This window comes from Myotis davidii, unplaced genomic scaffold, assembly GCF_000327345.1.
Source record: "Myotis davidii unplaced genomic scaffold, ASM32734v1 scaffold355, whole genome shotgun sequence".
NCBI classification, from domain to species: Eukaryota; Metazoa; Chordata; class Mammalia; order Chiroptera; family Vespertilionidae; genus Myotis; species Myotis davidii.
The window spans coordinates 436,851-449,291 of record NW_006286818.1 but is presented as its reverse complement, the minus strand read 5'-3'; the positions used below and the strand labels follow the sequence as shown (position 1 = coordinate 449,291).

Below are 12,441 nucleotides of genomic sequence, written 5' to 3'. Positions count from 1 at the left end.
GGCAAACCAGCCAGCCCCCACCCGTGCACCGGGATCAGCGGAGCCGAGCAGCCTCCCAGCACCAGAATCAGCAGAGCAGCGAGGCCTCCCGGCACCGGGATCAGCATGACAGGGGGCAGCGACCAAACCCCCTGATCGGCCCTGTGGCTCTGTGCATGACAGGGGGCGGCGCCCCAACTCCCCAATAGGCCCTGCTCTGAGCCCGACCAGGGGCTGCACCTAGGGATTGGGCCTGCCCTCTGCCACCGGGGAGCAGGCCTAAGCCAGCAGGTCGTTATCTCCCGAGGAGTCCCAGACTGCGAGAGGGCACAGGCCGGGCTGAGGGACCCCCCCTCCCCCCCCCTCTCGAGTGCACAAATTTTTGTGCACCGGGCCTCTAGTAGATAAATAAATGGAGATATGCCAGAAGACTTAATATTGTTAAGATGTTAATTCTCCCTAAATTGATCTATAGATTTAATGTACTCCACTCAAAATCCCAACAGATTGTGCATAAATGTTTTTGTGTGTTTATTTCCCCTGGCAAATACCTAAGAGTGGGTTTGTTAGGTTATATAATAACAATATAACTTTGTAAGTAACAACAAATTGTTTTTCTAAGTGGCTTTGCCATTTCGCTTTCTCACTAACTCATACAACTTCCAGTTGCTCCTGATCCTGCCAATACATGGTCTAATCCAGCCGTGGGCAAACCACGGCCCGCGGGCCGGATCCAGCCCATTTGAAATGAATAAAACTAAAAAAAAAGACCGTACCCTTTTATGTAATGATGTTTACTTTGAATTTATATTAGTTCACACAAACACTCCATCCATGCTTTGGTTCCGGCCTCCGGTCCAGTTTAAGGACCCGTTGTGGCCCTCGAGTCAGAAAGTTTGCCCACCCCTGGGGTTTTTTAAACTCTTAGCGGTCTAGTAGATGTGTAGTAGTGGAATCTCAGTGTGATTTCAATATGTGTTTATCTAGTAACTAAAGATGTTGGACTCCTTTTCATGTGTTTATTTGCCATTTTTTACATTTATTGGTGACATGTCTCTCCAAAGCTTTTGCCCAGTTTTTAATCAGGTTGTTTGCTGTCTTGCTGAGTGGGAAGAGGGTTTATATATATAGACTAGAGGCCCAATGCACAAAAATTCATGCATGGGGTGGGGGGGTTCCTCAGCCCGGCCTGACCCCTCCACAGTCCAGGAGCCCTCAAGGGATGTCCTACTGATGGCTTAGGCCCGCTCCCCTCAGCGAGCAGGCCAAAGCCACAGTCTGGCCTCCCTCTGCGGGAGGCGACTGGGTCAATCAGGGGAAGGCACCGCCCCTATCACCCCCGTGCTGCTGCCACTGCCGGCCCTCACAGCCGCTGTGGCTTTGTCCAGAAGGATGTCCAGAAGACATCTGGTCTACCTGGTCTGATTAGCATATTACCCTTTTATTAGTATAGATTCTGGATCTAAGGCCTTTACTAGATAAATGTTTTGCAAATATTTTTACCCCATTGTGGCTTGCCTTTTTTATTTTTTTTAACCATGTCTTTTTAAAAGCAAAAGGTTTCCATTCATTTTTTAAGTCCAATATATTGATTTATTTTCCCCTGTAGAAGTTGTGCTTTCTGTGTCCCCTCTAAAAAAATCGTGACTAACCCAACATTTCAAAGATTTTTATGACTTTGACCCACTACTTTAAGTTAAATGTTTATGGTATGAGACAAGGGTCATTTTAAAAAGTAATTTAGACGCCCAACTGTTTCAGCACTTTTTATGGAAAATACTGTTATTTTCCTCATTGAAATGCCTTAGCACCTTTGTGAAAAGTCAGTTAACCGTGTATGTGCTGATCTATTTCTGGACTTCACTCTGTCCCACGCATCTGAAAGTCTATTGTATACCACAACGCATTGTCTTAATTACTGTAATTTTATTGTAAGTCTTGAAATCAGGAATTAACTCTTCCAACCTTGTTCTTTGTTGTCATAGGTTGTGTGTGTGTTGTTTTGGATTTTTGCTTTTACACTCATTCACATTGCCATATAAGTTTTAAAATCAGCTTGTCAATTCCTCAAAAAATCTGGGATTTTGATGGGGAATACAGTAAATCTAGAGACCAGTGTGGGGAGAATTAGTGCCTTAACAATATTAAGTCTTCTGGCTCCTAACATGGCACATCTCTGTTTATCCAGCTCCTCTTTGGTTTCTCCCAGCAGTAATTTGTGGTGTCAGTGTGCTGTATAAATTTTGCTAATTTGTCCCTGAATAGTCATGTTTTTACGCTATTATAAATGTTATTACTACTTTTCCAATCCTCACCCGAGTACATGCTTATTGATTTTAGAGAGAGGAAGGGAGATCGAGCAAGAAAGAAACGTCAGTGTGAGAGAAACAGTGACCGGCTGCTTCTGTATGTGTGCCCCAGGGAGTCAAACCCGAAACCAGGCGTGAGCCCGGCCTGGGGACCACACCTACCACCTGTCAGGGGATGGGCCGTGCCCCAGTCCCCTGAGCCCTCGGCCAGGGCTGTCCATTTTATTTTTAATTTAAACTCCCAGTTGTTAGTTACTAGTATGTAGAAATAAATTAATTTTTGTATATTGAACTTGAATCCTAAAACATTGCAAAACTTACTTATTCTGGGATCCTAGAGTTTTTGTGGATTGCTTTAGATTTTTCCAGATAGACAATTATGTTGACTGTAAGTAACAATATTTTTGAGTCTTCCCTTTATAACAACATACCTTTTATTTCTTTTTCTTAAATGACTTCATTGGCTAGGACCTCCTCCAGGACATTGTATATTGAATAAAAATAATTATAACATGGCAGGGTCGGGGGAGAACTTGGCAAAGGTGGCCAAATGCTACAAGCCTCCAGTTCCAGTATTAACATGCCCTGGGCTAAAATGTGCACATGGCGACTTCGGTTAACAACATGGTATTTGTATATTTGACAGTTGCTAAAAGTGTAGATCTCAAGAGTTCTCATCACAAGAAAAACAATTATGTGAGGCAATGAATGTTAACTAAACACGTGGTAATCATCTTTGCAAACATACATTCATAGGGTAATGGTGGTGCACACCTTAGGCTCACACAATGCCATGTGCCCATCGCACCTCTGAACCTGGAAAAGCAAACGTCCTGCTTCTCCTGATCTGAGCAGGACAACATTCGGCCTTCCACCCCTAAGTACGATGTGAACAGTAGGTTTTTGTAGACAGCCTTTGCAGGTTGTGTAAATTCTTTTCTATTCCTAGTTTGCCAAGATTTTATTAAGAATCTATGTTAAATTTTGTCAAAAATTTCCTCTGCATTAATTGACATGATTGCGTGTTTTTTCCTTTTAAGATAGTTTAAATCAGTGGTCGCCAACCAGTGGTCTGGGGACCACTGGTGGTCCGTGAGGTCCGAAAGGTTGGCGACCGCTGGTTTAAATGATGTGCTGATTTCCTACTTAGTTTTCTTTTTCTTTTTTGTTTTTTATTCTGTTACTCCTCACCCGAGGATATTTTTCCATTGATTTTTAGAGAAAGTGGAAGAGAGAGGGAAATACAGAGAGAAATACCAATTACTGGAATATGCCATGTTATGAGCCAGAAATACCAATAAGAGAGGGAAAGACAGAGAGAGACACATCGATTGGTTGCCTCCTGCGTGGGTTGGGGAGGAGCCTGCAACTGAGATACATGCCCTTGACCAGAATTGAACTCAGGACTCTTTGATCCACAGGCTTATGCTCTATCAACTGAGCAAAACCAGCTAGGGCCCTACTTATTATTATTCTTACTCCTACCTATATAAATATTATATAAATAAGAGTTTTCTATAAACAGCATATAGTTGAGTCATACTTTTTATCCAATCCGACAATCTCTGCTATTTAATTGGAGTATTTAGACAAGTTAGATTTAATATAATTATTACTATTATTTGGTATAAGACTATCATCTTGCTATTTGCTTTTTAGAATATTTTTATTGATTTCAGGGAGGAAGGGAGAGGGAGAGAGAGATAGAAACATCAATGATGAGAGAGAATCATTGTTTGGCTGCCTCCTGCACACCCCCCACAGGGACCAAGCCCACAACCCAGGCCTATGCCCCTGACCAGAATCAAACCTGGGACCCTTCAGTCCCCAGGCCAACGCTGTACCCACTGGCCAAACCAGTGAGGGCAGAGTCAGTAAACTTTTTAATAAAGGGTCAAAGAGTAGGTATTTTAGGCTTTGTGGGCCATGCAGTCTGTTACTACTCACCTCTCCTGTTGCAGCAAACCTGCCACCGCCTATATATAGATGAGTGAGCATGACTGGGTTTCAATAACACTGCATTTATGGATACTAAAATTTGAATTTCACATAATTTTCACATGTCACAAGATGTTATTCATCTTTAGATTTTCCCCCTAACCATTAAAAAATGTAAAAACCATTCCTAACTTGTGGAATAACAGAAGTAGTGGCTGGATTTATCTTAGAGCCATAGTTTGTCAACTCCTGATGTAAAAACTTTCTAACAGAACAGCAAGTCCTACTTCACAGCATTGATAGGTTCTGCAACTTTCAGGGAAATGGCCTGTGAAAGACCAATTGTACCCCAGGCTAACTGATATAAACAAGAATGAAGCCCCTAAGGCATCCCATCAACACTGTGACAAAAGCATGTTGAACAAAACAATGTTATTGGAGGACCTGCTGTATACATTATTCCTATCCCATCTCCTTCCTGATGTTCTCGTCACACTTTACTTCCACGTATGCTATACGCCCAGAAGGCATTGATATTTTTGTTGTGATTAACTTTTTAAAAGATTTTTAAATGAGGAAAAAATTAACTTGGCTACACATCTATCACATTTCATGCTCTCTGTTCCTCCCATAGGTCTACGTTCCACCTGCGTCACTCCTCCTGCCCAGGAGCTCCCTTCACATGTGTTTGTAGCACAGTCTGACTGCAAACCAATGCACTGTGTGAGTGCAAGTTTATTTTTATAACCTCTATTGTGTTCTATTGATCAGTTGGTCTATCCTCATGTCCACATAGCACTGTCTCAATTGCCACAGCTTTGTAGTAAGTCTTACAGTATCTGCTATAAATTCTTCAGCTTTGATTGGCTTTCGCAGGGTTATCTTGGTCCTTTGAACATCCATATACATTTCAAAATGAGCCTATAAAATTCTATCAGCAAAGTCTCCTAGGGATACATTAAACCTACAGGTTACTTTGGCAAAAATTACATCTTTTCAAGGTTGAGTCTTTCCAGTTCATAAGTGTTGTATATCTCTTCATTTATTTAGGTCTTTCTAAATTTTACTTAGCAATATTTTTGTAATTTTCAGTGCACAATATTTTGTAATTTTGGGTGCTATTAATTTAAGTGCACCTTTTAAAAAAGACTTTCCTAAGTATTTTATTATTTATAACTAGAGGCCCAATGCACAAAATTCATGCAAGAGTGGGCCTTCCTTCCCCCAGCTTCCGGCACTGGCTTCCCTCTGGCCCCCTTGCAGCCCTGGCTTCATTCAGAAGGTTGTCCAGAAGGACATCTGGCTTAATTAGCATATTACACTTTTATTATTATAGAAACTACTAGAGGCCCGGTGCACAAAAATTTGTGCACTTGGGGGGTAGTGGGGGGTCCCTCAACCAGGCCTGTGCCCTCTCGCAGTCTGGGACCCCTCGGGAGATAACGACCTGCTGGCTTAGGCCTGCTCTCGGGTGGCAGAGGGCAGGCCCAATCCCTAGGTGCAGCCCCCTGGTCGGGCTCAGAGCAGGGCCTATTGAGGAGTTGGGGCGCCGCCCCCTGTCATGCACAGAGCAGGGCGGATCGGGAAGTTGCGATGCCACCCTCAGTCATGCTCAGGGTAGGGCCGATTGGGGGGTTGGGGCACCGCCCTCTATCACCCACAGAGCAGGGCCGATCAGGGGGTTGGGGCGCCGCCACTCTCACACTCAGGGCAGGGCCAATGGGGAGGTTATGGCTCTACCCCGTCACATACAGAGCAGGGCCCGTGGGGGGGGGGAGGGGGTTGGGGCACCGCACCCTGTCACACACAGAGCCACAGGGCAATCAGGGGGTTTGGGCTCTACCCCCTGTCACGCTGATCCCAGTGCCGGGAGGCCTCTTGGCTCCGCTGATCCTGGTGCCGGGAGGCATATTACCCTTTTACTATATAGGATAGAGGCCTGGTGCACGTGTGGGGGCTGGCTGATTTGCGCTGAAGGGTATCCTGGATCAGAGTGGGGGTCCCCACTGGGGTGCCTGGCCAGTCTGGGTGAGGGGCTGAGGGCTGTTTTCAGGCTGGAGGGTGACTGAAGCTCCCAACCACTCCTTTTTTTCTTTTTTATTCTGGGCCAGCTTTAGCTCTGAGGCTTGGCTCTAGCTCTTTGGCCTCAGCTGCTGAAAGCAGGTATCTGGTTTGTTTGGGTTCTATAATCGAAACACTGTTTCAACTCCAGCTCTGAGATCCCAGCTGGCTGAAAGCAGGTTTCTGGGGTTTTGTTTAGTTTCTATATTTGTAACAATGTTTCAAACTGCAAGCTCAGAGGCCAGCAGTGGCAGGCGGGGGAGGTTGGAGTCTTCCGTCACCACAGCAAGCAAGCCTCATGTTCGCTTCAAGCTGCCTGGCTGCCGGCCACCATCTTGGCTGGCAGTTAATTTGCATATCACCCTGATTAGCCAATGGGAAGGGTAGCAGACGTATGGCTAATTACCATGTTTCTCTTTTATTAGATAAGATTCTCAGTGGAATTTTTTCTTTTCCAATCATTTGCTACTTGTGTGTAGAGCTACAGTTTATGGTATATATTGTCCTTGTATCCAGCAACCTTGCTAAATTCACTATTAGCTCTAGCAAGGTTTTATCCACATAAATTCCCATGTCACCTGTTTCACTGCTTCCTTCCCAGTATTCATGTCTTCCAGCCCTGTGTCGCGGTGGCTGTACTCTCCATGGCATGCGGAGTGGGGTGTCTGTGAGCAGTGACCGTTTCCTCTTTGCTGCTCTCGGGAAGCTTTCAGCATAAAAGCTTACTTTTGGATTCCCGCAGTTTGATCATCATATGCCTGGGTGTGTTTTTCGTGTTCACTTGTTAGGGGCTCACTGAGCTTCCTGGGTTTCTCAGTGAAGGCCTCTCCCTAAATGTGCAGGGCTGAGCCATCAATGCCTTCCAGGCTCCTTCTGACCACCCTCTCTCTTCCCTCACGGACTCAGTTGCATTTGCGTTAGACGGCAGCTGCTGGTGGGGTGGAAGGTTAGCCCTACACAGCTGTTCTCTCATGACGGGACGTCTGAACTTTATAATCCCTCTTACACAGTAGGAACCCGAGGCAGAGAAATTATGTGACTGGCCCAAAGTATGGCGGCTGATCAAACAGCTTGAATAGTCAAGCTGCTCCCCAGCTGATTGCTGGGGTGGCAGGGGGTGGGGGGAGGCCTCCTCGGATTTTTTTCTGTTTGAAATTCATTCATCTCTCTCCCTCCGCTCGCCCTACGGACAGCTTTCCTCTGCACTGTGTGAGGTGCAAGCACTTTGCTGGCCTTGCTCCTCGTCAGCTGTGAGGACGACCTGGGCTCGATGGTGGCTGCTGGCCACACGGAGCTGGATGAGCCCAGCGACAGTGACAGGGTGCTGCCAGCCGGCGCTCACTGAGCCTGTGGGCGCGGCGGGCAGAGGGCGCCCCAACAGGACTGCTGCGCTCAGCCCTGACTGCCAGGTCGCAGTGCCCGGGTCTGTGCAGGTCCAGCCTCGCGCTGCGCTTCCTGTGCCCTGTGGAGAGCCAGCTGACAGGTCCGAGGAGCAGGGCCTCATTCTGAAGGCCGGAGAGAAGAGCATCGAGATGGGAAACTGTGAGGGTCACAAAGGGGGTCCTCGTTGCCACTCCTGCATGTGAACGTGCCGCCGGGAGCACAGCCAGCAAGTGGGGGGCTGCTGCTAGCTCCGGGGCGGCAGGAAGCCGGGAGCAGCCCTCTGAGAGTTCAGCAACGCAGGCCAGGCGCAGCCAACGCAGGAGACCGTCCGGCAACATGGAGCCCAAATGACGTGGGAACTTCCAGGGTCAGGTTCGGCCACCAGACGCCCTGGAGCGCAGGGCTGCCCGTGAGCGACTGGAAACGAGAAGCACGGCTGTTTGGAGGGTGCGATCAGAAGGGCTGGGTGGCCTGGACCGGCGTGGCTCGGGGGCTGAGCATCGACCTGTGAGCCAGGAGGTCACGGTTCAATTCCTGGTCAGGGCACAGGCCCAGGTTGTGACTTCATCCCCAGTGGGGGGCGTGCAGGAGGCAGCCGATCCATGATTCTCTCATCATTGATGTTTCTCTCTCTCCCTCTCCCTTCCTCTCTGAAAGCAATAAAAACCAATTAAAGAACAAACCGGCCTTCAGACTGTGAAGGGCCCCAGCAGCGGAGTCGGGGAAGCGGCGGGGCCTGCTCGCGAGGCTGACCGTGTGTTCTGAGTGAGGGCCCGCCCTGTGTCTGGGCCACACCGGTGCCCGAAGCAGAGCCAGCGGCCTTGACTCAGCCCCTGGCGGCCCCTGGTCGGCCCAGCTGGCTCCAGAGGAGGGGCCAACGCTGCAGTCCCTCTCAGGTGGGCACAGAGTGGCTCTCGGACACACAGCTACACTGCCCTCCTGCCCTCACAGTCCCCAGCGGCCCTCCCGGGAGAAGTAGGGAGAATGAGAGGAAGAGGTGAGTGAGCAGCCCAGTCCAGGCAGGGGCAGGGGCAGGGAGGGGCGTGGAGGAGTAAGCACACCACACCCCCAAATCCGGACCTGAGGGGCTGTGGTCTGAGCAGTGCTTGAGCTCAGGGGGGAGAAATGAGCCCATAGCCCAATCTCAACTCTGTCCTTTGCCAATTCGGTCTTGCCCTGGTCACTTGGGTTAGCCAAACCTATAAATAATCTCCTCTGTATTTTTTTAAAATATATTTTTATTGATTTCAGAGAGGAAGGGAGAGGGAGAGAGAGAGATAGAAACATCAATGATGAGAGGGAATCATGGATCGGCTGCCTACTGCACGCCCCCTACTGAGGATCGAGCCCACAACCCAGGCATGTGCCCTGACTGGGAATGGAACCATGACCTCCTGGTTCATAGGTCGACATTCAACCATTGAGCCACGCAGACCGGGCTATACTCTCCTCTTTAGAATGGAAGGGAGACACCTACGTCTGTTTCGGTGCCTGGTCGTGGGGATGCCAGGGAAGGGGTGGGGAAGGGACACAGGGGAGCCCGCACCTCTTCCCACCTGGAGCACTGGGCCTGCCCCACCGGAGGGCGAGCCAGCTCACACCCTTCCCATCTTGGGAATAAACATCATCTTGGGATGGGACCTACCGCAGTCCCAACTCGACTGTTTTTTTGAGGGGGACTTGCAGAACCCTGGCTGAGCCGCTGCTGTTAGAGCCTCACTAGAGGTGTGACGGGGCGGCAGAACCCCTGCAGGAGCGCCAGCGTCACTGGCTCTGACTCCGTGCCCGGCCTGGAGGGGAGCGCCCTGCCCCACCCCAGCAGCGATCCGATGAAGCCCATTTCACAGGTGAGAAAACGGAGGTTCCAAGAGGTAAGTCACCCAGGTCCCACAGCGGCGGGTGGTGGGGCTACCAGGTGGGCGGTGCCTCTATCCCCCACAGAGGCGCCGGCACAGTGGACCCAGAGGCCCTGTGAGGCCTGCAAGCCTGCCAGGCAGCTCCGGTCCAGCAGCACCAGCCACTCAGACTCAGAGGAGGCTCATCCACTTAGCCCATTGCCTTTGAGGGAACGGGATGTGGTTCCTGCTTCTCGCCACAGGGTGTCTCCACACACCCACTCCACCTGCCCTGTCCTGGCCACCCTGGAAACAGCCCTGCCCTGGGGCCTGCCTCCTCCCCAGCGGTGCAGCCTGCTTCCTCCTGCTTCCTCCGGCTTCCTCCTTCAGCCTCTGGCTTCCTCCGGCTTCCTCCTTCAGCCTCTGGCTTCCTCCGGCTTCCTCCTTCAGCCTCTGGCTTCCTCCGGCTTCCTCCTTCAGCCTCTGGCTTCCTCCGGCTTCCTCCTTCAGCCTCTGGCTTCCTCCGGCTTCCTCCTTCAGCCTCTGGCTTCCTCCGGCTTCCTCCTTCAGCCTCTGGCTTCCTCCGGCTTCCTCCTTCAGCCTCTGGCTTCCTCCGGCTTCCTCCTTCAGCCTCTGGCTTCCTCCGGCTTCCTCCTTCAGCCTCTGGCTTCCTCCGGCTTCCTCCTTCAGCCTCTGGCTTCCTCCGGCTTCCTCCTTCAGCCTCTGGCTTCCTCCGGCTTCCTCCTTCAGCCTCTGGCTTCCTCCGGCTTCCTCCTTCAGCCTCTGGCTTCCTCCGGCTTCCTCCTTCAGCCTCTGGCTTCCTCCGGCTTCCTCCTTCAGCCTCTGGCTTCCTCCGGCTTCCTCCTTCAGCCTCTGGCTTCCTCCGGCTTCCTCCTTCAGCCTCTGGCTTCCTCCGGCTTCCTCCTTCAGCCTCTGGCTTCCTCCGGCTTCCTCCTTCAGCCTCTGGCTTCCTCCGGCTTCCTCCTTCAGCCTCTGGCTTCCTCCGGCTTCCTCCTTCAGCCTCTGGCTTCCTCCGGCTTCCTCCTTCAGCCTCTGGCTTCCTCCGGCTTCCTCCTTCAGCCTCTGGCTTCCTCCGGCTTCCTCCTTCAGCCTCTGGCTTCCTCCGGCTTCCTCCTTCAGCCTCTGGCTTCCTCCGGCTTCCTCCTTCAGCCTCTGGCTTCCTCCGGCTTCCTCCTTCAGCCTCTGGCTTCCTCCGGCTTCCTCCTTCAGCCTCTGGCTTCCTCCGGCTTCCTCCTTCAGCCTCTGGCTTCCTCCGGCTTCCTCCTTCAGCCTCTGGCTTCCTCCGGCTTCCTCCTTCAGCCTCTGGCTTCCTCCGGCTTCCTCCTTCAGCCTCTGGCTTCCTCCGGCTTCCTCCTTCAGCCTCTGGCTTCCTCCGGCTGCCTCCGGCTTCCTCCTGCTTCCTCCGGCTTCCTCCGGATTCCTCCGGCTTCCTCCGGATTCCTCTGGTTTCCTTTTTAAAAATATATATTTTATTGATTTTTTACATAGAGGAAGAGAGAGAGATAGAGAGCTAGAAACATCAATCAGCTGCCCCCTGCACACTCCCCACTGGGGATGTGCCTGCAACCAAGGTCCATGCCCTTGACCGAATTGAACCTGGGACCCTTCAGTCCGCAGGCCGACGCTCTACCCACTGAGCCAAACCGGTCAGGCTCCTCCGGCTTCCTCTGGCTTCCTTTGAATTCCTCATTTCCTCTGTCTTCCTCTGGCTTCCTCGTGCTTGGAGGCGGCAGGGGTGAACCCTGGCTGTTGGCAAGTGCAAGGCCTGTCACCGCCAGCCTCTGCCTGGCTGGGCTGAGCCGAGTGGCTGTAGAGGAGTCCTTTTCCCACAGCCCGGCCCTGTGGCCCCGGGAATGGTCCAGCCACCACAGGGGCTTCTCCTGTCTTGTTGGGAGTCTCGGCAGCGCCCCCTAGCGGCAGGGTGCGAGGACCTTCTAGACTGCGCCCTGCGGGCCCTGGGAGGCTGGAGGCAGGCGACGCAGGCTCCTCTGGGTGCGCTTGCTCCTCAGCATAGTAATTGGGGCCTCCTATTGCCTCCCAGTCTCCGCAGCCCACACCCATACATGCCTGGGAGGGTCATTGGAAGAGGCATGTCCTATTTTGAAAACCAGATGCGGCCCCACAGGTGAAACTCCTGTTGTGAGCGCTTTAGGACAACATCCATGGCGGCTGCCAAAGACACTGGGAAACGGAGGCCCCACGGAATGAAAGGGTTTCCCCAGAGCCGCACAGCGCAGCCAGGCCCCGTCCCAGCTGGTGACTCTCCCAGGAGTCACCCTTGACTCCGATGGCCTCCTCTGTGTGACCCACTCCAGAGCTTGAAAGGACATCAGAACAGCCCAGCCGCGTGGCTTAGGGGCGGAGCGTCGACCTGTGAACCAGGAGGTCAGGGTTCGATTCCTGGTCAGGGCACAAGCCCGGGTTGTGGGCTCCATCCCCCATGTGGGGCGTGCAGGAGGCAGCCGATCCATGATTCCCTCTCATCACTGATGTCTCTCTCTCTCTCTCTCCCTCTCCCTTCCTCTCTGAAATCAATAAAAATAAATGTTAAAAAGGACATCAGAACGGAGATGGTGGGGAGACAGGGAGCCAGGGACGAAGGTGCAAGGAGCCATCAAGACTGGAAGCTGTGCACAGCCCAGCAGGAGAGGGGGGGCCAGAAAGACGTCCGGCTGTGGTCAGGCCCTGACCCACCGGAGAATCAGCCTCTGAGGCGGGCCGGCCGGCAGCAGGGGGCCTGGGTTCCAGATGGCGGGCAGTGCCTCTCCCCACAGTGCCTCTCGAAGGGGTCCAGCTGGACCAGCTGCATCTGCTGCAGCCCACTGCCCTCCTGCCCCCAGAACCATGTCCCCTCCACGGGTCAGACATACCTGCCCCAGGGAGTCAGAGGATGTGCCATCACCTGCAGGAGAGAA

General features: G+C 51.8%; 1 protein-coding gene across 1 annotated transcript in view; it reads right to left on the bottom strand.

Moving 5' to 3' along the window:
* Positions 1 to 12,441, bottom strand: part of TRIM29 (tripartite motif containing 29) — a 56,671-nt gene that overhangs the window by 42,604 nt on the left and 1,626 nt on the right. The window contains 2 exon segments of the mRNA XM_015560625.1: positions 3,345 to 3,350; positions 8,369 to 8,530. Of these exon segments, the coding sequence (XP_015416111.1) occupies positions 3,345 to 3,350; positions 8,369 to 8,530 (168 nt within the window).